Source organism: Amborella trichopoda, chromosome 1 (genome assembly GCF_054954075.1).
Source record: "Amborella trichopoda isolate Santa Cruz 75 chromosome 1, AtrichopodaSantaCruz75HAP2 v2.0, whole genome shotgun sequence".
Lineage (NCBI taxonomy): Eukaryota > Viridiplantae > Streptophyta > Magnoliopsida > Amborellales > Amborellaceae > Amborella > Amborella trichopoda.
Window position 1 is genome coordinate 50,242,090 of NC_142336.1, and position 16,304 is coordinate 50,258,393.

A 16,304-nucleotide genomic window follows, 5' to 3' on the forward strand; every position below is an offset into this window, starting at 1 on the left:
TTCAGCAAAAATCGGCAGCTCCATGAGGAATAAAAACCCAATACCTTTCAAAATCGCATTCAATTCTCAACCAAATAACCCCAATTTCTTTGCATATATTATTTCTCTCTCTCTCTCTCTTCTTGTTGGTTGTATTAGGAAGGGATTATCTAACATAATATAATTAAATTTGGGATTGCCTACAAACAAGTCATTTACCTTTTTTAATGAGGTCAACTATTACCACTCATTAGAAGATGCCAGATTAGATGGCTTGAGCTGAATCACGAAATCTGAAAAAAAAATTTTGGACCTGTATTTAATCAATGACACTTGCAACTAATTATTTTGAAATCTAAAGTACATGTATGATTGTGACTTTCTTGTAAAAAAGGTAAGTAGTCTCTTTGTAGACAATCCCATCGAATTTTAAACTTTTGATTCTAATATATGCACAAACGTTGTATTTTAAATAATTGGTTTAAAACTAGAGAGCTTTAGCTAGATAATTAGATGTATTAGATATCCGTGTAAGATATATGTCAAAGTTTTAACATATGTATAAACTTATATATTAAATAAATAGAATATATATATAAAATCTAGTTAAAGTTTTAACTTTAAAGTTTAAACATAAAGATTGTTTAGGAGGAGACCATTTATCTTTTCTTTTGTATACATACGTTTTCTTACTATCTAATACATATTTTCGAGAGAGAATTATATATGTTTAACCACTTGTATAAAATTCTAAATATACATTTAACATTTTAAATATTATGAATTATATGAGGTATCATATATTTAGATTAAACATGTAATATTGGACAATATATTAGTGTATCAGTTCAGGGTGATGGGGTGAATTTCCCTGAAATGAAAGATAATTGCCAGATTTAATATTAGAAGTCCCCTTTGGCTCATAACTAGTGTTTTAAAACCCGGAATCTACTTGTGGATCTGCCCTCCATGGTATTCTTCAGAGTCGAAAAATAACAAATTATTCAAAAAGATATAGAAAACTACATAAGCAAGAATTGCTCGGTTGTCTGACTTAAATTGCCGATTCTACAGATTTAATCACCCAAATCTCTGGACAATTGCCACCAAGTCAAAACCGATTTCTAGTTCGGGAACCAGCCAACTTCTGAATCTGATCCGGATAACCAACTCCCAATCCGGAATGCCAATTTTCCAAGTAAACCAGTGGTAAACCCAGAGTGGAAATCCACAAATATAGAGGATGTGTACCATGTCTCGTGATTGGCCCATACCTTTAATTTCCTGACTTCCTGAATAAATGCCAAACCGCACGAACTTCTTATGTAGTTGATCCCTCTGTCTCATACACTGAATTGAAGCATTTCAGATCTTGCTTTGATTTGATTCCCCATTGCAAAGGCAAATTACTGAAGGTTAAGAACTATTTATTTTTCCAAGGTTCACGAACTCCCTCCATTAAAAGTTGAATAATATAAAAACTGTTGTTTTGGATTAAAGCAAGTGAGACGGAAGCCATTCCAGTGTTTGGCCAGCAAACATGGGTATAATGCTCCCTGAAGAGAAATCATAAGATTCAGGAACCTTCCAAGGGGTCTTATGCAGTATGATAGTCGTCGTGTTCCGGGGAAGGCCATAAAAATCAGGCCCATTGAAACTGGTGAATGCCTCCAACTTATCCAGCGCACCGGCCTAAGGTTACACAGTGAAGGCAAGCCACCATTGCAGGTAAGTCATCATTCATTGAAAAACAAAAGGCAACCTACAATTTGAATTTAAGGAACGAAAAGAAAAGACCCATGATCTCCATGAGATATAGAATGGCTGATGGATGCAAGGTTCAAAAAAAGGAGCACACCACTATTTGCATTTAGAAACAAATAAGAGATGGCAACAAATATTTGTGATTTATAAAGTTCTATTGATCAATGGTTAAAAGTTATCTTGCAGAAGATTCTAACCTGTTCAAATACTTTGGCATAAAGAGATAAGGCAACAGGGGCACTATATATGCCTGCACATCCGCAAGGACTCTCTTTGCGTTTCTTCTCATGGGGGGCACTGTCAGTTCCCAGGAAAAATTGGCTGCTTCCACTCGTCACAGCAGTAACTATAGCTTGCCCTGCAACAATTCCAGAAGATCAGGAGAGAGAGAGAGAGAGAGAGAGAGAGAGAGAGAGAGAGGGAGCACAAAGCTGTAGACAGAGCAGGAGGCATATAAATAATGGTCCACACTCGAATGGGATTCAAATGAGCTGGGGATCTGGGTAGCTTTTCCAACTTAGACTTGGTGGGATAGGAAGTACTCAAAATTCGGACCAGGAGGTCTATTATATATTGAAGAGCTTCATCTCAGATATTTATACAAAAGTTCTCGATGAATGCAAACATAGAGCACAACAAGTAATGTACACAGTATTTTGAGATTGATTGATAATGTATGATTTCTCCCATATGACATCAAATTTCCTTTAGTATAGAGAGACAAGTATCAGACAAGCAGACTAAATGTCCCAAGAACCAAACATGTAAACTCATAGTTCCTTGTAAGATTTAAACTGTGGGAATTCATTCCTCTTTTTAAGGAAAATCATTCAATATTTCTAACAGCAGAAGAGAAGGCAAATGACCAAGTAAACCAAAGAATGCAAGCTTCAACGTGAAGAAGGCCTCCACATGCATCACAGACAACTTCATTTCCTACTCCCACATATACAAACTTACAACAACTAAAAGATTTCTTAATGCATCAGTTTGAAATGGGATGTTGAAGAGGAAATGAATATGGATCCCCTTCAAAAATTTTGCAGTTTTTTCCCAATTCTTTAAGTGCTAAGTTTCAATCTTCTTGTGGAAACAATCATATTGGTTCCTGATTTTATATGTCCAGAATAATACTTTGTAGTCTGTATTGCTGGAGAACTCTAAGGGCTGCCATACCCATTTCAACAACATGAACAAAGACCAATAATTGGTTCTTTTCATGCTGTTGTGCAATGATGCCCAAGGTTTTAAAACATGGATTGGTGACCCGAATTGTCCACCTGGAAAACCAGTCTAGATCAATGATCCAGGTGAGTGAACAGGCCAATGGAATTTAAAAAAAAAAAAATAGAGAACAAAAAAAATTGAAAAAAAATATTTTAAAATAAGTGGGACCAGATTTCCGAACCAAACCAGCTAGTTCTGGTCCGGTTCGCCAATTTTTCAAACCTTGATGGTGCCATTATTTACGAACAATGAAGTACAGTTCCTCTATATGGTATTTTTTTCCCCCCCAAAGATCTCGAGTTATTCATGCCTCCAAATAATAATACCTTGAATAGTGCAAACCCTTTTTGAAGATCTTCACTAGATTTTCTAAGGCAAGTAAGCATACTGTAACAATAAAAACTGACCTACAACTCGTAAAATTTGCTACTGTAACAATAAAAACTCATCTTACCTTAGGCACTCTATTTCAAGCTAAATATTTGATATTTCGAAATCACCTTTGAGTCATACCTATGAATTCTAAAATTGGCTTCCATAAAGAATACTGGACATATGTTATATTGATCAAAAGTATACAAGCAAAATATTTGATATTTCAATAGGATCTCTAAGGTTTTATGTAAACAATTAAAGATATGTCACTTGCAAATTTACCATCTTGATATGAGATCTGACATGGTAAAACAGATAAATACGTACTATGTATCTCTCTCTTGAGAACTGGGAGGCAATAATTGTGCGGCTGTAATCCACCTTGAAACAATGCATTCCTGTTGAGAAGAAGATGCTGCGGTGTCACAGTAGCAGCAACAAGCCCTGAAAACACATCCAAATATAACAAAACCCTCACAAAAACTGTTTCTTTACACATATATAGAACACTCACTGAATAGAACATAGCATACCTTCAGAACACGACTCTATGAACCTGACGGCATCAAGGGTCGTAATGTGCTCCATTACTACCTTCAGCCGCGGAAGCTTCTGGATCAACGGCCTTAAAATCTCATCAATAAAGAGCTTTTCACGATCGAAAACGTCAGCCTCAGGATCTGTAACTTCTCCATGGACCTATAATAACGGCCATAAAAAAGAAAGTAAAATTTTAAATATCTTATAGAGAGTGAGAGAGAGAGCACTCTAGTGCTGGGAGTTACAATTCGTTGTCACAAGGAAGTGAATGGATGCTACAGAAAGAATATCTAAGCCACAACCATATTGAATTGGATAGTTCAAATAAAAGCAACAGTTTCCCTTTCTGATTAGCAAGGAAAATATATTTTTATAAAAATAAATAATCCTGTCACTTCAACAGGGGTTATACTGATTATCCTGTTGTGTGGCGAGTTAATTGTAATTGTAACAGAAGGAACTGTGCAAAAGTCTGTTGTACTTAACACACTCCCCCTCAAAATAAGTATGAATAAAAAATAGAGAATTCAACATTTATTTTGGCAGCTCTTTTTTTTTTTTGGTGGGGATAGGGGGGATGTTGACATTCATTCATTTTGGCATCTTCACACACAGAAACTGTGCTGGGGAAACTTAGTAAGGGAAAAATCAGGGTCAATTGCAAAATGGCACTGATGTTCCCTCAATAAAACATCAAGGCATACTTGATCTTTGTTCCTATTTGCCCCATGGCCAACTCTGTCAATTTCCTCAAGAGTATTGCAGCATCAAAAAAGGAAAAAATTCAGAAAATTTAACTGTAGCATGAGTATAATCAAGAGAGCAACCATTATTATCCTCATCAGAGCTTTATCCCAACTAAGCAAGAGAGCAACCTTCTGAAATTCATTACGTAACAGAACTCATCAATGATATTCACATCTCTATCACATAATAGAAGAAAATTACCAGCAAAGGCATATTGTGCTCAATCATTTTCTCAAGAACAGGCATGCATTTACCAAAGAGGTCAGTCACGCCACCTTGAGAATTTGTAGTGGCTCCAGCAGGATACAACTTCACAGCAAAGACGATCCCACTCTCCCCTGCCAAATCAAGCCGCTACATTCAGCGACATTTCTAGAAGTTTGGTTCCAATTTCACTAAATAACTATCATTTGAAATAAATGCAAACAAATATGGCCATTTGGTTAAACATCTAGGACTGATACATAACATTTAAATGACATTAGTATGATATAGGAGGGATCAAATGATGAGAACGAAGCACGCTCTGAGCTGTACTTTCTAAATTTGACCCGCAGTAGTGCTGTTGAAACCTGGCTCTCAACGTCACAGATTAATTTTAACAATTTCAGATTGGGCTCGGTAGAATTCAGTTAAAGCAAGGAAGTTTGCTTCGCTGTGATTCTTGCATCTTTCTCCAATATTAACAAGTGATACCCATAGTTGCTGGAACCTCTAGGCAAGGTCAAAGACCTGCTCCAGAACCTTGATCCGATGATTCCAGCTAGGGATCTTGGATGGAACGTGGATCCCTATATTTTTTTTTAGAATGTTAACTGATATATATATATAAGTATACGGTCACTGAGTACAATGAACTTGAAAGTAGAGAGAAGAATGGGGGGAGAGTGACTATTCGTACTTGGATAGCTCAGAGTACAAAGATCCCTTCTAAAATAGATGGGAGGGAGAGGAGAGAATCCGAAAGCCTTCTTTTTTAATGTTACAATGAAAAAGTTAGAGCAACCAAGAACGTGGATCCCTATATTGTGATCCTCTTTCCCAGCAGGTTTGAACCACAGTTCTAAAGTGTATGATGCAGTGCATATGATGTTTTCTCTATTTGGCACTTATTCATAAGCACTTATTCAGGTTTGTGCCCTATGATACTGTGAAACCACACATCATCCATGATCCCTTAAAACTAACTATTGAGATCCTACCTCATGGAATCGCACTTCCCTGTGACAAGGAAGGTGCTCCCTTGACATAGGATTGTACGGGCGACCATCCTAACCACAAGGAGCTTCCAACAATCCACGGTTCTACGAACCCAAGCCAGCTCCCGTTCCCGAGAGCTTACCTGCACCCGACAACTATGTGCTAACCCTATTAATGCAGATATCCTTCAATTCAAATGATACAAACATTATGGCTGTTCAACATCTTGTACAGTGTTTCAAAAAGCACTAGACGGCACCTAGGCAGTCGGGGGGGTCCAAGCTGCCCAGCGCTTAGGCGGCTGCCTAGGTGGGCGCCCAAAACCTAGACAGCCCAGTAGAAAAATTTTCCTTTTTTGGGGTTTTCTCTCTCTAAAATAGCCTCTAATGGGTTTTAAGTTTCAAATGAACCTAAAACCCACAATTTTGCCCCTTTAGAATTAAAAAAAGACTTAAAAATACCCTCAAGGAGCCACATTTCCGCCATTGGGTGGGGCATAGGCCTTAGACAGGTTCAGGCAGGTGCCTAGGTGGGCACCCAGGGATATCTGCCTAATTTGGCGGCCCAGGCCTTCTGGATTGCCTCGGCGGCCGCCCAGGAGCTGGGTGGTCCGCTTTTTAAAACACTGATCTTGTATCTGGAAGAGATTTTGGCTAGCAAATAGCTGGGACAGCTACTAAGTGACAAAGCAATTTGTCAGATTACTGTACATTGATAAGAATGGGATCAGGATGATGCCAAGATATAGACTAGATTATTGGCTCTAAATAAGTTGAAAGATCCTGGGCCACAATTGTATGGTTATACAAGCTGAAAACTACCAAAGAATGACTATGCAAGGTCATCACATTGTTTTCTTTTTTTTTTTTTTTTTGGGTGTTGGGGGGGGCAGTTAAGCCCCAAAAAAAAAAATAGAAAGAAGAAACAACCATTATGACGATCATTGAATGATTATTATCAAGAATCACATCAGATTTGGGATGAACAAGATTTTAAAGAACTCTAGGAATTTCAAGCGAGGATTTTTGGGGCGTTCTGACGTAGAACTAGACCAATACACATGCTATTAAGACCGTAACCAAAGTAGAAGTGCACGTCTGAGTATCAATGTCTCTGTATCTTTGAGTCTATAATGTATGTCCATATGTAGGTATAATTATGTATACATGAAAGCATGTATTCATTTATTTTTTTCTTTTGATAGGTCAGCAGTAGGACTTGAAGTCTTGAACAGAAGTAGTGTTGCAATCATCAATACCTTAACAAATCAAGCCCAAGCCTGACATACACGCATGTGAGTATGTACAAATGTATATATGCATGGATGTATGTATTCATATGGCCTTATTTCCCCTCAATTTTGTTCAAAACACATGTACAGTTGCAATTTCAGGGCTTCAAACACCAACGTTAATTCAATTTTCACAACAGTCGAGCCATTGTTTTTTCACTGGAAGTGGCGACAAAGAATAGCTAAATTACCATGCAATTGTTAGGAACTAACACATTCAACAGTTCAATGAGAAAACTTCTGATCATCAGATACATAAACTATATCTACTACTAAATATAGCACAATTAAGTTGGAATTTAACTTACTGGCCAGCTTGATCTCATCAGGCTTTGTGCTATCTGTCAGGTAAAGAGTCATAAGGGGTTCAAAATTACATCTTGAGGGAAGTGCTTTTACTATGGTTTCTCGATAAGCAACAGCAGCAGCTGTAGTAGTGACTGGGGGTTTCAGATTTGGCATCACAATTGCCCTCCCAAACTGGTTTGCACTGTAGTAAAAGGAACTTCATTTAGAGAAAGAAACAACCACTTTGTGTTTGGTCATTTAGCTTTCTTTTTTGAAAGCAATGTTAAACAAGTTAACTTATTTAGCATTGCAATGAGCATACACTAAAGTCTCTGTATTAGTCAACAGAGATTACTTACCACAAGTTCACAATGAATAATATGCTCGCTAAAGGAAAACCTACCTATGAGGGAGAACAGCCTCCAATAGGCCACCATCACGAAGGTGTAGATGCCAATCATCTGGTCTTGTCAAAGTGAGCTCCATCTTTGATACTATGCTCTTTCTTGGACCAAAGTTTGTGCCTTTAACCTTGCCTAATGCACATTGTGATGCCTGGAATTGAATACATTATTACTCCCTGTTTTCATGCATGCAAAACAAATAAATTCCACGCAACAAACTCTAAATGGGGTTTAAAAAGAAATTGGAATTTCTAATAATAGTAGAGACAGAAACCTTGCAAGGGGAAACTGCGGCATTCATCATTTTGGACCCCTATCAACAAACTGCTGCTTCTCCTTGATTATGTTCAATATTTATCTGTTCACATGTACCCCAGATATGTGTGACCACTTACAACAGGACTTTCCATCAACACGATAACATTATAGTAATTGCTCCCAAACACACCCATTTAACCACAAACATATGTACATGTTAACCTATGTATCTGTTCACATGTACCCCAGATATGTGTGACTGACCACATACAACAGGACTTGCCATCAAGATATTAACATTATAGCAATTGCTCCAAACCCACCCATTTAACCAAAAAAATAGAAAACATATGTATCCCAATAGTAATTGCTCCAAACCCACCCATTTAACCCAAAAAAAAGAGAAGAACTATGTATCCCAAACGTTGCCTGAAAGAATGAACTCCCTGCAAATTCAATATTCAAAAGAATACCTTTTCACATGAGAGAAGAAATATAGATGAAACCATGACAACCAAGTATCATAGTTCATAGAATAAACACCACATTCTATCACGAAGCAAGCGGTCCAAGGAATACAAAGACAAGAAATTGCCATTTAGGCCAGGATAGGTACATGTGTTTTGCCAACATCAATAAAGGAAACCCCAAAATTATGCCAGGCTAAGCGATGCCCCTATTATAGATTATGAGCCAATAATAAAAACATTCTCACCGTCAATCTTCCTAATTAATTCTTATGGGGGTTTGGTGTCATAATTTAGAGATTATGGGAATGCGAGAATGCCAATTGAAAACCCTTCACCTAACTAAAAACTCAATTGTCCACCTTGCCAACATCATTAAAAGAAACCCAAGAAGAAACGCAGCAAGAAACGGTAAAATTGAAAATGAAAAAAATAGTTTCTGCAAACTGTATAAGAAGGACAACACAAGTATTATCAGATTACAATGCAATATGAAATTTATACTGATTTTCAAATGTATCATTTAAAGGCTGCTAGTACATTCTATAAGCAACATAAGGGGTTTCGAATTTCAGAATAACATATCAAGCTTTAACTTTTATCAACCCATCACATAGTACTGATGAGCATAACACATTTCGGTAAACAGCAAGTAGAAACAACTCCAAATCAATATTGCCAACTTGCTGTGAAATCCAAAATGAAATCACTTATTGGATTATTTTATAGAAATGGCTGGTGAAATCAATTATACTTTAAGGACAAAGAAATAAACCAGCAAAAGATGAGAACCATCACAAAACACTATAAACTTATCAATTAAGCGGGGATGGGGCTGTACAAAGACAATCATCTTCGTGAAGCATAATAGAACTTATCAGCTATGAACACACAAAAACCTATCAACTCTAATACACCTGCACAGAAGACAATCATCTTTGTGCAACACAACAAAACTTATCACTTAAACCTCTCTTCACATGATTAAGGGCTGATTACATACAAAACAAATCAACATCGTCAAAGCTCGAGTAACTCATTGGCTTATTCTTTGCATCTATGAATTTGCCTCAAATACAAAACAAGGATAAGTCATTCACACATGAAGCCACAACATCATGCTGCACAGCACAATGGCCCATGGCATACTCCAAGTTTAGCAGGAGAAATTGGAGGAGGAGCAAGTTTGGCAGAGAAAAGGTTGCTCACTTTAACTTCCCTATTGAGGAAATTAGATATCATTAAAACCGTAAGGAACTATAATAAATCTCCACTTGCATGCTCCAACTGACACCACAAACTAGAATGGATTGACATGGCTCGTGTTTTTAACTGGTATGATCATTTTGAATGGGAACCAATAAGTTTGCTTTGTGAAAGTCGGCAGCTTTTCTCTCACTAGTTCCACTTTCAGTTGCATCGAGAAGACTCTGCTGCCCAACAATGAAGGAATCATCAGCACTACCAATACTCGAGAGATTCCTATTAAGAGAGTCCATTGGTGCCATAATTCTTTCCAAATACCAAATACTGCTCACTGTACATAGCCCCCTTACTGCCAGTGAATCAGAAACAGGCAGATAAACGAGAACACAAATGCCAGCCACCAATAAGAAAAGCATTGCTATGAATGCAAACATCACAAGAACTTCAAATAAACCAAGCCCTAGCAAAGAATAACCTGAAAGCACAAGAAGAGCAACTCTCAAAGGAAGCAACCCCACAACTGAGAATACCAAGAAACGAACTCTCTTTTGGAGGCCCTTATTGATGGCCAGTGAAATCACTCTCACTCCTATATGCACAAAATAGCAGATGAACAAGAAATCAAACACCCCAAGTACAACTGTGGCAGACAGAGGATAGATACAACTCACGATGTTCCCTTCCTTCAGATATGGCTTTGTAAAGTATTTACAAGCTTTTGCTCCAATATTTCCACTATCATCTCCCAAATTCTTGCAAAGACTGGGGAAAATTATAACACAATAGAGCTGTAAAATAAGAACTGGAAAGCAAAATAGAAGAGTGTGACCAATCAACCTCCTGTTCCGTCGATGAGGCCGACTTTGCCAAAGTGAACCTTGAACCAGGCCAGCCAATATGAGCAATAAGATTGGCTCTGTGAGACCCAGATTCCCGACAATGTAAAGCTCACACAATTTCTCTTGCCATCTTAAACTTAGAAATGGAAGAACCCAACCCGTGGTTTTCAATAAACTAATACGTGAGGTCTCGAACAGTCCCCAAAAAATAGCAAAGAGTATAAGGATGACTCGGATAACCCAATGTGCATTAAAGCTGCGTAACTGGATATACCCCTCACTTAGAGTCTTAGAATGGAAGTAAATCACATACAGAAGACAGAGGAACCCAAAAAGGATCAGTAAGAGAATAAGACACAGTGTAGTAGTGTCTAATACTACGAAAACAAGCCTCGTATGGGGCATTACCCAAATTCGAAATTCTCTCTTACTTTTCTTTTCTATGTATGTCTGATTCCTAAACCAGACAATGTAACCTCAAAAGGAACACCGAAAACTTCTTCAAAGCCAATAACATTCCATCTCGAAACATCAGTTGGCTGTAAATATATCTCCAGCCCAATGCTTTCACTTCCAAATTAGCTCTGAACCAATTTTTCAATTTGTTTCCACCGAATCACCTCTTTCTCCAAAAGCCAAATTGTTCCTTTCTCCTAAACAAGTCAACCCAGTAGATAAAACCTACAAAGAAGCCTAAGTCATCATCAGAAATACCCGTTTCAAGCCCAAAAGAACGAGCTTTCAGAGCATTACTCTGAAAATTTAGCAAGTACCATAGATGCACGACAAGAGAATGAATCCATAAATGCTAAACCCTGAATGATCTATATCCACTAGATTTTACGGTATGAATAAAATCAACCAAGTTTTCTTTTCCAGAACAAATCCCAGAAATAAAACTCCATGATGCATGAGAACAAGCAGACCCACTGCCCCAAGTCAGCTTTTTCCAACTCTTATAAAACTCCAAATGAAAACCCATCTCAAAAATCAATTATAAATATAAAGTCGAAAGGCTAAAATAGTAAAAGAGAAAAAAGAAGAAAGCAAAGGACACAGAACAGAAGCAGAACAGGACTAACCCAGATCAGCTTGAGTCATTCTTATACAGTTTTTTTATGCAAAACCCATCTTTACAAAATTAAATATCGATTATAAAAAGGAAAGGGAAGTGGAAAAATAATAAGATTAAAAAGGGGAAATGGGCATGAAACACTTAAGAATCGCTTTAGATGATTAAAGGATTATCTTTGTTCTTTTTCTTTTTTGAAATGTAAATTAGAGGATTATATATTGATATCTACCTGTATAAGAGCTGTCTTCAAGCAAACACAGAGGATATCATCCTGTCCATAGCTGACTTACATCAAGTCTTATCTTCTAGATGCCGCCATTGTTGCCTTTTTTTGGCAAAAAAAATCCCAGAGCCCACAACCACAAATACAGACCACCAACGAAACCCAACTGGACCAAGTTTACCAATACACTCTATTTTGCAATCTACCACTGGGTTTAACACAGTCAATGCAAAACTAACTGAAAGATGATAACTTGGGTCGCCATGAAACAGAACAGGTACCCAAAATCGAAATGGGTTTTGTTCGATCTCATAAGTGAACTCAGAAACTGAAAAAAAGGAATATATTTCTACAGTGGAAGAAAAAATAGGAGTGCAATTTAATTTAATTGAACAAAGGTCATTACTTCTTTTTAAGGAGACTTTTTCAAGTTTCAACCACCAAGTCAAAGAAGTAAGAACGAACGTGGGTTTGCACTGAAATTTATACAGGCTGGATCTAGCTAAGAAAATCAATCAGAAATTAAAGATTTTAATTTCGGATGAAATGACCAAATCCCCTACCCTGTAATCTAAAATTACGCTCTTATCCTTACTAATAGATTTTGGATTTGCTTTGTGCTGTTGCTGTAAGGGCGTAATGTGAAGCGATAAATTGGTAAAGTTCCAACTATCTCTTGAATTTCCAGAGATTATTTACACACTAATTAAGAACGAAAATAAATTGAATTTCTAGAATGTAATAAATTGGCGTTATACTCTGCATAACTGTCTTTAGAGGCCACGTACCATGGAGCACGTCCTTTGGAAGTGGCAAGATGGATAATTGGGGGAAATACGTTGGCATTTATTTTTTAGTGAGTGGGCAATTTGGAAATGGAGAGAATAAGATTCCTAATTGAGCACGTATAGTGTGCGCTGCTGGAGCAAATTATATATCTGCTCCCTTGTTCATATGACCTATTTAGGAGGATTTTTGTTCAATTTGAAATTTTGACAACCAGTTAAAGATCTCTAGGTGATTATTGTCAGAAAAGAAAAAAAAATTGTATTTTGAGTTTTCAAACTTTTAGATATGGCCCTTTAAAAAGGGTGCGATTTGTATAGAGTAAACAATCAAAATAAAACCCACCTTCAAATAGTGTCAAGAAGTGTGGTTTCAATACCATCGGAACTCTTTGTGAGCCTTAAAATATATTTTTATCACTAATTATAAAATATAAACCTTCAAAAATAGTGTACATTGAGAAAATCTATGAAAACTAAAAATTCTTGAAAATTGATGATCAAAAAATGCATTACAAAATGCACTATTTCTGAAACTTGAAACTCATTTTTTTTCTCATATTCATGCATCTTGATGTCGAGATGATCAATTTGAGGATATTTGAGCATCAAAACAACCTTTTCTAGTGAAATTTTTGATGTGAGCTCTAATTTAATTGTTTAGATCCCAGCTCTATATAAACTTTTTCCTATATTTTTAAGTGAGTGGGGAATTTGGAAATGGAGGAGAGAATAAGATTTACAACTGAGAACATATACTATGTGCTGAGTGGGGAATTTGGAAATGGAGGAGAGAATAAGATTTACAACTGAGAACATATACTATGTGCTGTAGAGCAAATTATACTTCTACTTCCTTGTTCAGGTGACCTATTTGGGAGGATTTTTTCAATTTTAAAATTTAAAAACCACTTAAGAATCTCTTGGTGATTATTGTCAAAAGACAAAAAATTGCATTTTGAGTTTTAGATCTGCCCCTTTAAAAATTGGGTAGTCTATGTTCAATCTTAAGATATTATTTGTTCTCGTGCATAGATAGTGCAATTTGAAATTATTTTCTTTTATTGAAGTTAGTCTATGAATTGAATAGGTTGCACCTCCAAAATTTGATGTCTTAAAGTTACCTCTAGATTAGGGCAGGCAATAGGACAGCCCAGTTCAACGCCCAAAAAAGTAGGGCATGGAGCACGAATTGAGGCCCTGTGCAAGGCTTAAGTCCAATTTTTATTTGATTTTTTCTTCTTTTGTTGTTGGCCCAACCCAGCCTGGCCCTAACAAGGCTAGGCACAGACCTGGGCCGGGCATATAGGGACAAGGGTCCGGTTAGGGCCACGGCTGGCCCGGGCCATAGCCATCCTTACTCTAGATTGGGTTTTACCCAAGAGAGTAAATGGACAATTTACTCCGGTGGAAGTATGAAATCTTTTGGCATTTTAGAGGTTACCTTGCAAGCAGGGCTGATGTTGCAGTGGAAAACAGATCGAAACCGTTGACACCCAGGTTGTCCGGTTAGATTCGAATCCGACCCACATTTAGATTTTTCAATATTTCGCCAGAGAAATAAATTTCCAAACGTACAATAAAAAAAGGAAAGGGAAGGTTATTAAGGAACGTAAAATGAGCACTTCCATCATTGGAACTTGAAAACAGTCGGTCACTTCGGGGGAAATTAAGGTGTTTTAACTTGCTTTAATTCGAAATTTATAAGGTGCTTAGAACCCGACAATTCAGATTGGAAATCATAAATCTGGAAATATGGTAGGTAGGCGATCTAGGTCCCCCCACCTTGAATTGCCCAATATTGTTTTTGTATCTTTTTCCAATTTTGAAACGATCCAGTTCAATCAAACCTGTAGGGTAGATGGGCGACCTAAAACCTAATTTTAGGTTTTAGGACACCGCTTTTAAATATAGAAAAGATTTATATTGAGCCGAGGCTCTAAAAAATCAAATTAGAGTGCATCTAAAAAATTTCACTAGTTTTGATGCCTAAATATTCTCAAATTGATCATCTCAACATCAAGATGCATCGACATGAAAAAAAAAAAAAAAAAAAACTTTTATTATATATATAACAAGAGCTTGATAGTTTCCTATGGAAGGTGCACCATTAAAACTAATAAGGAAAGGTTATTTTGATGTTGGAAAACCTTCAAATTTATTACTATTAAAACTAATAAGGAAAGGTTATTTTGATGTTGGAAAACCTTCAAATTTATTACCTCAACAGATCTGACAAAAATAATAATAATTCAAGTTCTAAAAATAGTACATCTTGTGATATATTATCTCGACAATCTACTTTCAAGACTTTTAAATATTTATCGATCTGCTTGATCCAAACCCGTTTTGGAATTTAAGTTTCATAGTTTGGAGTACAAACATATTTTCAAGCCATCGCCAGTATTTTCCGACTCCGAAATTGTATCTTCCGACAAGATCAGTGGTGGGGCTTCGATTGTTTAAGGTAGGTAAGCACCTTGCGTAAACCACACCCTTATACAAAATCTATTTTTTTTGTAAACAAGGGAACGATAAATATTTGGAGAGAAGGTAAAAGATAGATGAACATTGCCCCGTAATTTAATCTTTTTCAAAAATTTAATGGGAAAGCTTGCTATGTGACTCCAACCCACGTATATAATATTTGTGACCCATGATTGTATATAATATATGTGACCCATGATCTCAATCATGATATATGAGTAGATGATTGAGATGGCTTGCATCACAATGTTACAAGACAGTGTTATAAGTTGCCTCTTGAGCATCAGATATAACTCAGAGTATCTTATTTTTAAAATTTCATTTTGAAGCAAAATTTGGGCATGCATAAAACATCAATCGGGCGCACATGATATAAATAATAAAAAAATTTCTTGTGATAAAAAATTACCAAAATAGAGTTCTGACAGTTGATAATCTTATCAAAAAAGAAAAGATATTGCCAAATATTTGCCTAATATGTAAAAACGAGGTTGAATCAGGTGCTCACTTATTTCTTGACTGACTGCACTTTTATCTCTAGAATTTAGTATTGGTTTTTCTCTCAATTAGGTTTGAGCCTAGTGCTTCCTCAAAATGCCTTTGGGATTATTTCTCAACTATTGTTTCATGGTTTGCCTCATACTGGGGAATTAATATGGCAAATTGCAAGTGCGGCAGCGATTTGGGACGTGTGGAAAGAAAGAAATTTGAGAGTTTTTTTGAAGGATTTTCTGAACGTTTGAGAGGGTGGTTGAGAGAATTTTTCATTCGTTATGGCTTTGGTTAGCTGTGGTAAAAGAGGGGTCGAATCTGTCTAAGGTGTATGTAAGTTTGATGGTAGTTCATTTGGAAACCCCGGAATTTGATGGTTTGGTGGAGTTGTGCGAAACTTAGAAGGGAATGTAATTTTCTCTTATGCTGGGCCTTTGGGTGAGTCAATTGCAAATAAGTTTGGAGTTTTTTACTCTTCTTCATGGATTGAAAATTTTTGCATCAAGAAACTTAAGGAGTACTTGTGAGAGAAGGGGACAATTAAGTGGTGTACAGGTGAACAAAAGGTCCCTTGAGAGCTGCAAACAGTTTTGTTGCATGTGCTAGACCTAGCTAGTTCTTTGTTCACATCTTTTTTACATGTCTTTAAGGAAGCCA

At 36.7% G+C, this 16,304-nt stretch overlaps 2 protein-coding genes across 8 annotated transcripts; both read right to left on the reverse strand.

Annotated features, from left to right (window-relative positions):
• Positions 1–911: 911 nt before the first annotated feature.
• On the reverse strand, positions 912–12,337 carry PYR4 (pyrimidin 4). Of its 7 annotated transcripts, none has more exons than XR_016058484.1 (10): positions 11,890–12,337; positions 10,994–11,266; positions 8,090–8,173; positions 7,815–7,966; positions 7,432–7,613; positions 4,908–4,970; positions 3,879–4,044; positions 3,673–3,789; positions 1,941–2,101; positions 912–1,671 (listed from the first exon to the last, which is right to left on the reverse strand). XR_016058484.1 is itself a non-coding variant. In XM_088870646.1 (10 exons), exons 3-10 carry the CDS (start codon positions 8,117–8,119, stop codon positions 1,474–1,476), a joined length of 1,143 nt encoding a protein of 380 aa, XP_088726772.1. In that variant the 5' UTR covers positions 8,120–8,173; positions 10,994–11,266; positions 11,890–12,337; the 3' UTR covers positions 912–1,473. The 7 variants fall into 7 exon arrangements, 6 of the variants coding, with proteins under 6 accessions (XP_088726772.1, XP_011628806.1, XP_011628807.1 ...); XM_088870646.1 differs by having other exon boundaries at positions 4,834–4,970; XM_011630504.3 differs by lacking the exon at positions 10,994–11,266 and having other exon boundaries at positions 4,834–4,970.
• Positions 9,869–10,990, reverse strand: LOC148783909 (uncharacterized). Its single transcript, XM_088846270.1, has one exon. The coding sequence runs from the start codon at positions 10,988–10,990 to the stop codon at positions 9,869–9,871; it is 1,122 nt and encodes a 373-aa protein (XP_088702396.1).
• Positions 12,338–16,304: the final 3,967 nt, after the last annotated feature.

Excerpts from the sequence above, each read along its gene's own strand:
- PYR4 (XM_011630504.3), bottom strand. The coding sequence starts at position 8,119 with ATGATGAATGCCGCAGTTTCCCCTTGCAAG. Across the intron at positions 7,614-7,814 it reads GAGGCTGTTCTCCCTCATAG|TGCAAACCAGTTTGGGAGGG; the intron begins GTAGGTTTTCCT and ends CTTTTACTACAG. Across the intron at positions 4,971-7,431 it reads TGATGAGATCAAGCTGGCCA|GGGAGAGTGGGATCGTCTTT; the intron begins GTAAGTTAAATT and ends TTGATTTGGCAG.
- LOC148783909 (XM_088846270.1), bottom strand. The coding sequence starts at position 10,990 with ATGCCCCATACGAGGCTTGTTTTCGTAGTATTAGACACTACTACACTG.